The sequence below is a fragment of the Dermochelys coriacea genome, chromosome 8 (genome assembly GCF_009764565.3).
Source record: "Dermochelys coriacea isolate rDerCor1 chromosome 8, rDerCor1.pri.v4, whole genome shotgun sequence".
Lineage (NCBI taxonomy): Eukaryota > Metazoa > Chordata > Testudines > Dermochelyidae > Dermochelys > Dermochelys coriacea.
The window spans coordinates 80,379,247-80,394,004 of record NC_050075.1 but is presented as its reverse complement, the minus strand read 5'-3'; the positions used below and the strand labels follow the sequence as shown (position 1 = coordinate 80,394,004).

The 14,758-nt window shown below is 38.4% G+C and overlaps 1 protein-coding gene across 8 annotated transcripts in view; it reads right to left on the bottom strand.

Moving 5' to 3' along the window:
- Positions 1-774: 774 nt before the first annotated feature.
- Positions 775-14,758, bottom strand: part of TTLL7 (tubulin tyrosine ligase like 7) — a 104,840-nt gene continuing 90,856 nt past the window's right edge. For 6 of the 8 annotated variants that reach the window (XM_038414802.2, XM_038414808.2, XM_043490766.1 and 3 more), the window contains 3 exons: positions 12,061-12,221; positions 5,961-6,134; positions 775-1,521 (listed from right to left, as the gene is read on the bottom strand). In XM_038414802.2, coding sequence (XP_038270730.2) covers positions 1,404-1,521; positions 5,961-6,134; positions 12,061-12,221 — 453 coding nt within the window. In that variant the 3' untranslated portion in view covers positions 775-1,403. Of the gene's footprint in view, positions 1,522-5,323; positions 5,442-5,960; positions 6,135-12,060; positions 12,222-14,758 lie in introns of all 8 variants that reach the window. The other 2 variants (XR_005294620.2, XR_006273731.1) reach the window with 1 other exon arrangement.

Sequence of the window (14,758 nt, the reverse complement as noted above, 5' to 3'; positions counted from 1 at the left end):
GGGGAAGAGTACACTGACAGGGTAAGGGTCCGAGGCTGGAACTGCAGCTGGGGGTGGAACTGGGCCTGGGGATGGAGCCATGGCCGGGGTGGGAGTGGGAAGCCAAGCCCCCGGCCAAATGCAGAGCAGTGCCAAGGCTGTGATGGGATCAGGCATGGGGCCAGGAGCCAGGGCCATGGCTGGAGCAGAGCTATGAATGGGGCTCAGTGACCCTTCCTCCCTGCCCCCTGTGGGAGCTGACCCAGCCCGCCACACCTCCCTGCAAATGTTCCTTGGTGCCCCACCCTAAGGGAGTATACCCCACAGTTTGGGGACCTCTGATGTATAGGGATTAATGGGACAGGTGTGGATATTGAGAGACTCTTAAAATTATGTTTTGTAGATCACACTTTAAATCACCTCTGCCTTCAGGATCTGGCTCATGACCATATCAAGTTCTTATTGTGTCACTCAGCCAGGTCTGCAAAGCTGAATTTGAGTAACAAATCTAATTAATTGTACCTTCAACCATTTTGTTAGGATTTCAGCAAGTCTATAAAATACTGTCCATTAGAGTATACATTCTACAATATATAATGCACCCTACAGTGAAAACCAAACCAAATCATACTATTTTAAGGTTTAGAGAGGACACAGTTGCACTGCAGTAATTCTGAAAAATGTCTGCTTTCATCACTTGTGCAGCAGACTGGAAGAAAATATGCATGGCTCTTTCATGAGTTGTAGGTTACTACTTGATCCCAAATGAAACTGAAAGGCACAAGAAGGTTGAAGGAAGCTCTGACAATAACCATTGCCTTCTGTTTTATTACAAGGATCCAACTAGAAGCTATTTGCCAGAACTGGCATATTTGAATATTTACCCTTTGGGATTGTCTTCATTTAGACTAAAAGATACTTTGTCATTACTGAAAAATGATATTACACATACCTTGTAATTTCATAGGAGAAATACAAATGTCTGTATATTAGATCTTGCTTTAACAATATTTTAAAATGTGCTATAGAAATGATCAGACTACTTATATTTAATTACTATTACTGTTCTACAACAGGCTTATCTAGGAGAGAACAAACAGTATGATTTACAATAAATATATTTCAAGTTAAAAGATATTGTACCTAATTTAACACTATAATAGGATCTCCAAGATTAACTCAATTTTATATATTGCAGCAAAAATAACATTTCTAGTAGGAAGGAATTACTTATAAACCTAGCAAGATCTGGACATTCACATATTTTGTGTAAACAACTTAACAATGTTTATTACATTTCCAGAAAGGTTATGCTTTTACAGTATGATTTCAGCTAAATTTTATGTACTGTAGCAAATATATAACAGTGCTTATATTCAACTCCCTCACAAATTTAATGTGGAAAAATGGAATGCCATTATTTATCACAAGTGGCTATACCTGGGTGCAAACAGTATGTTAGAGCGAGGCATTCCAGATGAAGCGCAGATAAAGTTGGAGGATGTTTTCATGATTAACTGTGAAGGTCCTGGCAGTAAATACCTAAAAATGATTTTAAAAAAGTGGAATTTAACTGCAAAGAGAACTTTCAAAGGCATTAGTCATGCATGTGCCTCACGTTATAATCTTGGTATGTCAGACTTTATGTACATTCACACATGGAGTACTGTGTGGCAGGCCTTTGTCTCAGACAGCAAAGGAAATGGTTAAATATTTATTTATTTATTTAATTATTATTACAACCTATAGACAGCCATAGCAAAACTGCACCCTACTTTGGGTCATACATTTTGCCACTGATTTCTTAATGGTAAAGATGTTAAATGCTTGGAATAGCCAGCCCTTTATAGAAAAAAAACAAAACTAGAAAACAGTCACTTATGCAAAGCTATTTCTAATCTGTCTCCTAAGGATCTCAATTAGAATAGTATTTTTCCCAAATTAAAAATGGGTTAAAAACTGAGACAGAGATTAACTGACCTGTAAAAAGTGAAACAGCAATTCAGTGGCAAAGCCAGGCAATAAAAAACATGTAGTTTTGAATCCCAGTTTTCTTCTCTAATCACTGGACTATCCCTAGCTGTTTTAAATATCGGCGTGCCACCACCACCATCCAAGTAATGCAGACACCCCAGATTTCTGCAATCTACTAATTCATCATTAATCATCCGATGAAGTGAGCTGTAGCTCACGAAAGCTTATGCTCTAATAAATTTGTTAGTCTCTAAGGTGCCACAAGTACTGCTTTTCTTTTTGCGAATACAGACTAACACGGCTGCTACTCTGAAACCTGTCATCATTAATCAGTGACTCAGTTATCTTTTTTTAAATCTGATTAGTTATAGGATATGTTTCAGACAACATTACAAACATTCATCATCAGTTGCTTAATATTAATTTTTAAATCTGTTTCTTATTACCAGTTCTTATAAATAATTGGAGTCATTAGATGAGCACAAAAAACTATATAAAACATCCACATTAAATCAAAATTTCATGAGTGATGGGCAATGCTAGAACAGATTACATACACCACAGATTATAAAATGTATTGTTTAAAAAGTGTAGCAGCATTCAAGCATTCTAATATTGATTGATGCTGAGCGAGTACATTGAAAGAGTTCTGAAGATTAATCCTACTAATCACAGGGAAAGGAGCAATGTCATGACTGTTAATAGGAAACATCTGCTCTATAAGAAAGTGTAAATGTTTGGTTTGTTTAAACCCTGAGGAAGGCCATTATTGCCAAAGGCTAATCAATTTGCTACAAACAAAGGGCCTGATCTTATGGGAGGCAAGCACCTTTTGTGCAGAGGTGCTCAGTATCTCACAAGATATGGGAGCAAGAACCTCTGAGCAGTGTTGATGAGGTGTGAGATGTGACATCTGTGCTTGTCTGGAAAAGTTTAAGGATCTAACCAACAGGGGGAATTGGGGTTGGAGATGACCACTTTCCTTCAAAAAGAAAGTACTTGTGGCACCTTAGAGACTAACAAATTTATTTGAGCATAAGCTTTCGTGAGCAACAGCTCACTTCAAGTTTCTTTTAGAAGTGAATTTTGTTAGGATTCAAAAGGTCAGAGGCTGTTTTTTAAAAAAGCATGTGTTATGAAATTTGAGTATCGTGACTGGAAAAGAAGTCTGGCTGTGTTTTCACAGCATTTACTTTTATTTTTATTTTGTGAAGAAAACATAATTGATCATTTACCTTGGTATTCCCACTAATATCTGATAACAAGAGCTCTGGGACCACTGAACTGTACAGTGAAAATTATTTTTGAAATATGTTGAACAATTTGAGCTTGTCCTATGCAATAAAGTTAAAATAATGACTGGTTTTCCATCAGGAACAGTATCATTGGGAATTAGACAAACATTAATGTGTAAAGTGCCAAAAATGTACAAATAGCCAGTTGCAGATGTATCTGACAAAGCTGCCAAAAAAGTGCACATAAACGTAGCCTGAAAATAGTTTCCCTCTCAAGAAAGCCCAACAGAGCTATACAAATGAAACTTTAGTTATGAAAAAAATAGCTTTAAATCACTCTCTGCCCATATGCTGCAGTTTACAGGGTCTACCTTATACTATATCACAATAATAGTCAAACAAAATTATCAGTGAAAATCCTTTAATATAATTTCCTTGATGGCTTAAAAATACAAACCCAGGTGCAACGTGAAACTGTGTAGTGGTTACTCAAGGGAAATAATGTCACTGTTACCTTGTACATATTAGGGCTGGCTGGACAAATACAAGCAAACCCAGCTGATATAAAAGTTTCTTTCCCATAAAGAAAATAGGAAGCCCCCTTTTTAGCCAGAACATAATGGTTAGTTGTAGCCATAATATAAGTGTTTTCTGAGATAAATGCAGACTGGTTGTAGCTTTTAATCAAAGTTATCCTGACAACTATGGTACTACAAATATAGAAGTAAAAGTTACTGTTTTGTAACTGCTATGCACTTATCTAAAACAGAGGGCCTGATTCTGCTCACATTTGAAATACATGATTACACTTCCATTGGACTTCAACAGAGTCACAGAAAATGGCCAAAGCAGGCCTGTTAGCTAGGCAATACACTACAGTGATTTGATTGGTCTGAACAGTTATAGCTGGTTTTTGATTGAAAAAAAATGACCATGTATTAATAGTGGAAGAAAGAAAAGGAGTACTTGTGGCACCCTAGAGACTAACAAATTTATTAGAGCATAAGCTTTCGTGAGCTACAGCTCACTTCATAAATGCATCCGATGAAGTGAGCTGTAGCTCACGAAAGCTTATGCTCTAATAAATTTTACTCTAAGGTGCCACAAGTACTCCTTTTCTTTTTGCAGATACAGACTAACACGGCTGCTACTCTGAAACCTAGTGGAAGAAAGAATTACTTTGTTTCATCTTTTTTTTTATTTTACCACTCTACTATTATAAGCTCATTTGTATATGAATATTGCATATGGTTCATTTTGTGGCTAAATTACCTCTACTTTTGCTGTGAACAATCAGCTTGTTTCCAGCTGGTATTAAATTATGTTAAAGGCCCTGAAACATTCACATGACAATAGCAGAAAGTTTAATGTATCAAATAACTAGTTAAAGACTGCTTAAGCAATTAAGTCATACAGTCGGTTTAACTGATAATATATATTGAGTTTATGTTCTATAGGACATTCTAAATGTATTTGCTATTTTAAGGAATAAACACTGCCCTTGCACAGAACTGCATGACTTTTTTAAAATGAACAACCCATTTGTAGGTTTATGTACTGAATGATCCAAATTACTAAGGTAAGAGAAGCATTCAGAACATAAATCTGAAACTTACCTTTAATTCTGCATTTCAGGACCATTGCATCTCAGATCACTGGCTCTCCACTCCTAGTGATAGGTTTCAGAGTAGCAGCCGTGTTAGTCTGTATTTGCAAAAAGAAAAGGAGTACTTGTGGCACCTTAGAGACTAACAAATTTATTAGAGCATAAGCTTGCATCCGATGAAGTGAGCTGTAGCTCACGAAAGCTTATGCTCTAATAAATTTGTTAGTCTCTAAGGTGCCACAAGTACTCCTTTTCTTTTCACTCCTAGTGATGTTTCAGTAAGAGTCAGCATGCTGACAATATTATAACTCTGCTGAAGAACTGACCCTGCGCATGGAGAGTCAGGTAAGTGCCAAAATTTTTTTTTTTTTTTTTTTTTTTTTTTTTTACTATATTGTGCTGTTTTGCAAGGTTTTAACAAAATGTTTATACCCTTTGGGAAATACAATAAGAAAAACTGTTATGTCTGTAGTTTTTAGAAGTAAAACTTTGCAAAACTGTACAACACAGCAAGTCAGATGGCACTTACCTGACCATGGCCTGGAGCTATGCTCTTGTGGGATCCCACATGGTTGTGAAGCCAGCAGAGTAATACATGTTAGGGCACTCCTAGGAATGCAAACCAGGAATCAATTACTCTGAGGAATCTGAGAAAAGGAAGAAAGGCACGTTTCAATTCAGTTAAGTATAGAATGCCTTTCTTACTCTGGCTATTTGGGCATTAAGCAAACAAAACTTTTAATAAGTTGGTAAGCCTCCTCTTAACCCAGCAAGGATAATTTCTGTTGCGTTCACTACCACACTATAGAAATCATAATGACAGGAAGTAGGGCTGGAAGGAAATGCTCATCTTTTATGTTGCAGACAGTGAACTAGTTCTTGTTGCTTTTTCCTAGACCTAGAGCAGTGGTTCTCTACCTGTTTACTATTGTGGACTGCATATACAGCTCTCTCTGTGTTATGTGGGCCACATCCACACAATATATATACACACTTGTATGGCCCTGAAGATGTCACATGGGCCGTAGCAGCGTGCTGGTTGGGTCACAAGCAGCTCATGGGCCGCAGGTTGAGACCACTAGCCTAGAGGAAAGTATACACATATAATTTAAAATCTGATCATACATTCCAATATGTCTCATAATTAGAAATATGAAAGTATATACCTTGTATCATCCCAGTCAGGGCTAATTCCAGTAAGAGATCCTCTTGAATCTGCTGAATATTTGTAAGCCACTAGCAGGCAGTGTTTACAAAGTTGTACTAGTCGTTGACAACACTGGAGTTGTTCAGGAGTCACCACCTCTGTCCTTTTACTGAATATGGTCTCCCAAGAACTTCTGTTGGCATGGAAACAGACATGACCTCATGTTTTCTGTTACAAATGGCAATCTAAAAGCTTTACTACTGCACATCAGATTTAGCAGTGGAGGAGTAAGAGAAATAAAGTGTGACCTTGCCTGTTTACAGGAGAGGCCTATGCTATTTAACCCATATACTGACAGATGGTGGGAATCTAAAATACAAATTAAGAAGTTAATCTTCACATTTCAAAATTATCACAACCCATTTTTCATTCAGTATGTCCCCTAAAGCATTTATAGGACCATTGTTTAGGTTTAGCACAAAGATTTACTGCAATGTAATTTTAAATGGTGTTCTACTTCATGAGACACACAATACTGATTTATTTTTAACGAGCTACTATCTGAATAGTAATATAGCATGCTAATACTTTCATTAATTAGTCATATTCAGGAGTCCATGATATTAAGCATGAAGAGAATAACAAATGATACATATGACAGTCGAATATAAATGTTCAAAATACTGTACTCTGTTTCACATTTCCAAAAAATAGATAAATGGAAGCATTTCATTTCTCTATCAGAACTATTCAAAAAGTCATGGGAAGGGAGTTCTCCATCTAGACCATTTGAACATTAGCACATTGCTCTAACTGGGCGGGGGACTGCTCTTTATCAAGTCAGAGAAGTATAATTAAAACTTTCAGTTTGTGTCTGGTAAATTTTTCCCTCTGAAATAATCACACACAAGGTACTTTTGTTTCCATTAACATTTTATTTCCAAAAAGGTTTAGTCCCTTCAGCTTTTCAGTGCACAGAATTTAAGGCTAACCACATTAGTCTAACCTGGTGCATTTCACCACAGCAAGGAGGAATTAGTCCTGTGCACAGGGCTCATTCAGCATTTGTGTTTATTCACAACTTACTATAGGTCCAATATTCAGATATGAATACAGAGAACTATATGGGTGTCCAAAGACAAAATTTGTACTTGAAATCCCTTTCCCTCATTTAAAAAAAAATGAAAGCTCTCTATGATGGCTTAGATGGCTGGCAAGCTTGGGTGGGTTTGTTTTGTTTAAAAAAAAAAATCAGTATGTGTGTGGGAGAGGTGTGGAGAGGGTTCCTTGCATCCCTCTTCCAGGTTCTAAGCATCCAGAATGAAGTCTTGGGCTCACTGATGTCAATGGTAGTTTTTTCCCAAAAACATCAACGGAGCCAGGATTTTATCCTCCACATAGGGGTTTTGAATACGAGTCATCAAATAGAATGTCTGTTAGGGCTTAGTGCATGAACAGGAAAATGTGACAAGTAAAATCTGAGGTAATTTTGGGTACATCTAATTTGCTTTTGGCATGGCACACCACCATGGAAAGGGGATACAGGAAGACAACAAGGGAAGGTCATGCTGGAGTATGCAATATTCTAAATCCTGTGTGAGCCTTTATTTGAACCTTGATTTTTAATCAAACTGGTACTATCAGTTTTCTAGTACTCCTTTTGATTTTGTGCAGGCAATTAAAGCAAATTTATCATTATTTAGCTACATCTAGATTATGCCATACAGATACCATATATTAATACACAAGTGTTTTTTATGCATCTGTTAGCCATTCTTCACCTAATATAACACAACCTAAACAGCAAGGGAATAACGAGTTAAAACTACTAATCATCTATTCCTCCCCCAGAGACACACCTTACCACAAGCCCAACCACTGTACACCAGAGAGAATGCACCACAACTTTAACTCTGCCTTAGTAGGGAAACCAGCATAATCTTCCCCAAATTCCACCTCTACCACAAACACACCAAACTTCACTCCCCCAGTGTCCCTACTATTCACTTCTGTAAAATTGCGCACACCTTCCAGGGCAGAGTTAAGACTCCAGCATGCTCTCTTGGAGGTATGGTGATTGGGCTAGTGGTAAAATGTCTCTGGCTGGAGAAACAGGATATGTACTACTGAAAGCCATAACTTTCTATTTCCTTGCTTTGTAGGTTTTGTATTAGGTATATTGCATGTAGGGCAACCTCAACACCCCACAGTGTTTGTATATATTAGTTTCTTAGGTTTGTTTAAAAAGGATGTTTGACAAAGCAATAACTCCTTTAACAAGGAACAGGAATTTTGTCAGAGTTCAGCTTGACTCCTGAGGCATAGGGTTACCAACTTTGGTTGGAAGAATTTCTGGAGATTTTCCACGGCATAATCTTTAATTCCAGGAGACTCCTGGACAGTTTACAACCCTGCTGAACAGCTGGGCTCCCTGACAAAGGCACTGTTCTGTGAGAAAGGAGCTTTTGCTATATCAAAGATCCTGCTCTTCACTGATTTATTCAGCAGGCTCAAGAGCGGCATTCCTGAATCAGTTGAACAGGAGAGCTAATCAACTTTTCTACAAAAAATATTTTTGTAGAAAAATGTTTGATTTCTGAAAATAAAAATCTTTACAAATTGAGGCTTCCAAAACGATATTTAATATTAAATTAAATATTAAAAGCAAGAGGTTCACATACATTATGTAAAGCAATGCTAACTGTGTAAAAACTAAAATTAAGGGATTATTGAATCAGAAGTCCAAAAACCATTTGGGGCATGAAGTGAGTCCCCACATCTCTAAGTGGGAGCATAATGGTAGTAAATTAAGATTAGGGACATATGGCCCTTTTCTATTACACTGACCCAACTCCCTTAAACTGTAGGTGTGTGCATCTGTCCCATGCAACAGTGTCACAGAGTTTTCTCTAGAGGTACCATTTTGATGGGCACAACAAGTTCCTGAGTGTGACACAGGCCTCCGGCATAGTTAGAAGGGACATGGGCTGCTGTCTTGCACTACTCAGAGATAACTGCTGTGTTGCAGCTGAAGAGGTAGCCAGTCTCAATGGTCTCTGGGAGGGCACCAGACTCAACTGCTCAGCTCTGTCTATATGAGCTAGTACTGGGTAGTGGCAAGCCAAATGCCTCACTCTGATCAACCTTCAGTGGAGGAGTCCCATACTCTGGACTTCAAAGAGCCCAATGCAGATGACTTCTTGTGTTTCTGGCGGCCTGAACTACTCTGAAGTTCTAGACCTTGAAAAAGACAGTCCTGTTGATCTTCTCCTGCTAATGTCTGTGGGAAAGATAGTGGAGCACTTTGGGAAAGAGAACTTCCCTTAGATGACTGAGGGGGATCTGATGCCAGTCTAAAGGCAGCATCCAGAGGGGTGTAACAGACGCTCCTCCCTCACTAAACCATGACAAATGGAGCACTTGTCTGTAATGTGACCCTCATTCCAAGCACTTCAGACAGCATGAATGAGGGTCACTCATAGACAAAGGCTCTCTGCAGTGCATGCAAGGTTTGAACCCTGGGGACTTTAGTATAGGCTCCCTTGCCTCCAAAGGCCCTCAAGACTGGGAAAAAAACTAAAAATTCTGAAATAAAATTAAGAAAATATTTTAAAAACGATGAAGTGGAAAAAGGTACCATTAGGTACAATGCTAAGGTTTTGATCACACCCCTACAGTGTAATGGACCTATGCAAGCACTTATAGAAGAATCAATCATATTATGGGTCAGATCCTCAGTTGGTATAAATTGACATCAAACCATTAGTCAATTGATTTCAATGGAGCTATGCCAATTTATGCCAGCAGAGGATCTCTCACTCTCTGAGACTGTTGCTTTTAATATCCTATTTTTTTTCCTACTTCCCTTTTCTTGTCATTGTGTTGAATTATAAGTAAGGTTCACTACATTTGTAAATGTAGTGCAAGCATTCCCTACAAGTGACAAATGAGTTATTTCTTTTTGTACATATGAAACCCATCATCATCATGTGTATATTTGTTGAAGCTCATTTTCAATAAATCTTTTTTCAATCCTCTTTTGCAAGCTACTCAAACATCCCCTTAGTCACCTCATGCTATATACTTATGAAGAAACTTATATGCTCTCCAGATATGGTACATATTCATACATAGGGTTTTTTTTTCCCCATAAGGAAGACTATAAAAAGGATCTTTGACATGTTTTGTTATATACATAGGATCTGATCCTGCAGACCTTTCCTCACATGAATAGTCCCTTGACTTCAACTGCATGAGCATCAGGGGCTGGGGAATGGGCTAATTTAATTTTAAAAGCATGGCATCTTTCCAGTAACCATCCTTAATTTTCAAGCAAAAAACCCATTTCTTTACCTATCAGTGTCACAATTTCCTACTTTTTACATGCTTACATTCTCAATTGTTTCAGATATGTAATGAAGAGCAAATACAGTCCAACTCAGAAATTCTGCTGTATTTCTACCAAACACAAGCTGAATACTTGGGGTATAAAATGTCAGCAGGACTCTTTACGTGATTCTACTTTTCTTTATTCTAGGAATCAAACAGATAGGGCCAGGATTTTTGTCAGTAGCCAACTAAAGTTAGGATTAAGTCTCTGACTCTCTATACCTCAAAGTGGCACCCTGGAACCCCATATTCACCATGGTGATATAATTATGATATGTTTTTTGTACAAAGTATACCTTGTGGGGTATCATTTTAAAAGTCTTGATCTGTTGAACATGACTATCCTACTGGATTGTATGTGCTATCATTGTATGTGAAGTTATGAAGTATTGCTATCTCTGTTCCTAAAATATGTTGTGAGGTTGGCAACACCACAACCAGCCTTTACCACGAAATAGTAGCTACCAATAGCCAGACAGCATTAATGGCTCATCAACAAAATCCAGAGATTCCTTAGAGAAGGTATGTTTGCAATGGAGTGCTTTGACCAATGGGGACTGCCTGATCCCCTCCTCACAGCAAGGATCTTTCCAGCAAACTGGAAGAAAGTATAAAAGGGGGGAAGTGGCATCATGACTTGGCCTCTCTCCCCCCACATCTCAACACCTGGAAGCATGTCTGCAAGACACAGAATTTGAACTGGGGAGTTTGGTCACAGGCTATCAAATGATCCAGTCTGTGTATTGAGGAACTGTAACCTCCTGTACCATCTGTCAGGGTGAGAAAAGCTATTTGATTCAATGCTTTTTTAGATTAAAAGTTTAGGATTTAGAATGTTTCTATTTTTATTTCTTTAGGTAACTATATCTGACCTTTATGCCTACCACTTATAATCACCTAAAATCCATCTATCTGTAATTAATAAATCTGTTTTATATTTTCCCTAAAACAGTATGACAGGTTTCAGAGTAGCAGCCGTGTTAGTCTGTATTTGCAAAAAGAAAAGGAGTACTTTTGGCACCTTACGCTCTCTTACGCTCAAATAATTTTTAGTCTCTAAGGTGCCACAAGTAGTCCTTTTCTTTTTGCTAAAACAGTATGTTTTGGTTGAAGAGCCCAGGCAATTTCAACTCGGGTTATCAAGGGCTGTTGCACATCCACTACCCTTTTGTCAGAGTGGCCAACTAGGTTTCTGACCAGTGCCACAGAGTACAGCCCGGGGGTGCAAGGCTGCAGTTTCTGTATTAATGGTTCATGAGTGGGTGGGAGAAGCATTCATGTAACTCAGCTGGATGTGTCCCTGCCTGGGGATGTCTGTGTAAGTGCAGTAGCTTTGTAGTGTGAGGGGAAACTCAAGGCTAGTGGGTTTTGGAGGCTCGGTGGTTCCACAAACCAGATAGCATCCCGGAGACCCCGTCACAGTCACTTAAGTAGTTGGCCTAACTTTCAAAAGTGCTGAGCCAGAAGGGTCTCTCAATGGGAGCTGCAGGATGCTCAGCATTCTTGAAAAATCAAATCATTTACTTTAGATACCTTCAGATGGATCTAAGATCCTAACTGTACTAGCCCACTATTGAAATGCTTGGTCTATGTTAATAGGTAATTACATGGTATGTTTTTGATTGATGGTTTTTAAAACAGTTCTATTTATTATAATTCTTGAATGAAAGTGAACTAGGCCAGCTCTGAAATTATTAAAAGGATTACAATAATAAATATATTGGGCCTACCCTGAATTACAGAAACAGTTCCACAGGCCTTGGCCATGGCTCCAGAGTAAGCGATTAAACACACGGTTAAAAATACGGTACAAATGTAAACATTCAGCGTCAGAAACCCTCCAGACACGTTGCAGAACAGCACGAACACTTGTCCTCACTATGTCCAAAACCTAGAAAAGAATATTTCAAGCAAATCAAAGCAGTAAAAAAAATAAAATACAGGCATATATAACAAAATCAAACATCTGTCCTTTCATTACACAGAAAAAATGGTAAGAGATAATTACATAGCATCATCACTTCTAAATTTCAACAAGCTGTTTCATTTACTAACTTTGTTATGGCATCACTTTCCATCAAATCCATTTTGCAAAAGCAAAACTAGTTTTCATATTTATTGCATTAGTATCTCTCCCCCAACCTCTTCCAGTATTAGCAAGTAAAAAAGATTGTTAAAACAAGTAAAAATAGAAAAGGAGAGAGACACACAGCTGATAAAGAGCCTTGTTGTTAATACCATCTTAAGCAATACTGAATACTTTTAAAAGGGGTTACTGTGTTTAGAATATCATCTACTTCATAAAAGAATGATCCTGAGAGGAGCTGTGCTCCCACAGGCTACACTGACTTCAGTGTGTGTTGCAGGTGCTTAGCCCTACTCAGAATCAAACCATAAGACACTATTTTAGTAAGGCTGGCCTTTATGGAGGAAATAGTATGTCATAGCATTGAAGAAGAAAAATCAGCATTAAGAGACATTTGAAAAGGAAATGCTTTTTAAAAATGTAATGGACATATATTGTTTGTGGGGAGAAAGAAGAAGAAAACTGGACATTTTTGTACAGTGTATAAGTTGGTCCTCTGTCTAGGTATACATTTTAGCTCAATGTTTTGTGGTTTTTCTTCCATGCATACATACACCAGTAGACTATGGAGTAGGAAGTACCTCATTAGAACATGACAACCAATTCTACTCTCCAATATACTTGTGTAACTCCCCTTGAATTAAATGGGAGTTGTGTGTGGATATATTGTTGCAGAATTGCAGCACAGAATCTGGGCTAAATCATGGCTATTTAAATACTATGTGTAACATGTTTTCTGAGAACGTAAGTGTGATTTAAGTACCATATAGGCCAGTGGTGAGCAACCTGCTGCCCGCGGGTCTCATGTGGCTCATCAGGGTAATCTGATTGCGGACCGCAAAACATGTTGCTGACATTGACCATCCTCAGGCATGGGCCCCGTAGCTCCCAGTAGCCGTGATTCACTGTTCCTGGCCAATGGGGGGGAAATGGCAGTCAGCATGTCCCTGTGGCCCGCCACTTCCTGCAGCTCCCATTGGCTGGGAATGGCAAACTGTGGCCACTGGGAGCTGCGGGGGGGGGAGGGAGTGCCTGCGGATGGTCAACATCAGCAAAATGTCTCACAGCTCGCAATCAGATTACCCAGATTATACACCACTTATATAGGCTTTGTGCTGAACAGAGGCAAATTTCACCCAAAAAAGCATATTCATCAGACCCCAAAATGCCTACAGCATCACACAGAATAAAGCCTGTTAAAGTTATTTTCTGAAAGGAGATGCCCCTACTGCTCAGTAAGTAAGATGGTATCCAAACCCTAAAATACCTGACAAGGGAGTGACTAAGCAGAGAATTTAGCCATGGTAAGATGAGCTTGTCTTTTTACTACACCAATGAATAATGCTATTGAAGAGTCTTGGTTTTGGGCACATGGAGTGCATGTGCACAGTGAATACTTCTAGGAATCAGCACCCAAAAAAAGAACTAAAGAACTTTCAGGCATTGCACAAGGGCACAGCCATTTAGCTCCAACCAAATTAATTTCCCTGTGCAGAATGAGAATGTCCTTTTCTTTCTTTTCTTTTGCACTAACACAACAAATCATCTAGATATAACACAACAAGGTGGTGAATAAACTGAGCAGTCAAAGACAGTGTGCCAAAAGTGGCAACAGCAGAAATTGTGCAAGCTGAGGTAATACAGTTGCTAAATGGTCCTTGCAATGCATCACTGTTTGATGTTAGAGATTATGGCTATGTACAGGTGTTTGTATTTATCTAGAACAAGGGTGGAAAAATCATTAAGAAGATATACTTGTTGGATATAGACATTCTGAAAACTTAGCATATTTGACGGATATTTCCCCAGAGCGTGTGCCAGAGAGTCCAAGTTTCTGTTTTAAAACTTCATACAATTGCAGAGCTGTTCTTGAACTACATACTTATACTTTCAGAAATATTCTCTAACACTCATTCTTTTTCTGCTTTTCCCTCCTATCCCCACCCTACTAGAATATAAAACACTCTGCTCTCAGCTCCACTAAAGCTTTGTGCTCATATGTCACATTTGGAAATCCTTAGCTGTAATGTCAATCTCCAAGGGAAGCTATTTGTATAACTACTTCCCTAAGAATAACTATTTGATTGCTTGAAGGGGTTGAGGTTAAAAAGGTACAAAAACGTAGAGCAAATCACTTCCCCTGCTGCCAAAATATCAAAAGCACACCAATGCTTCAGGTAGTATTATTCTCCTATAATCATGAAGAAAGAAATCCACATTTTCAGTACTGCATTTTATATTAATAATGACCTAGTGTCTTATCCTGACATACTGTACATGCCCTGGGTGCCACACAAGCATCAGTCAAAGAAAGCACAAGACCCACTAGCATGCTTTTTAAA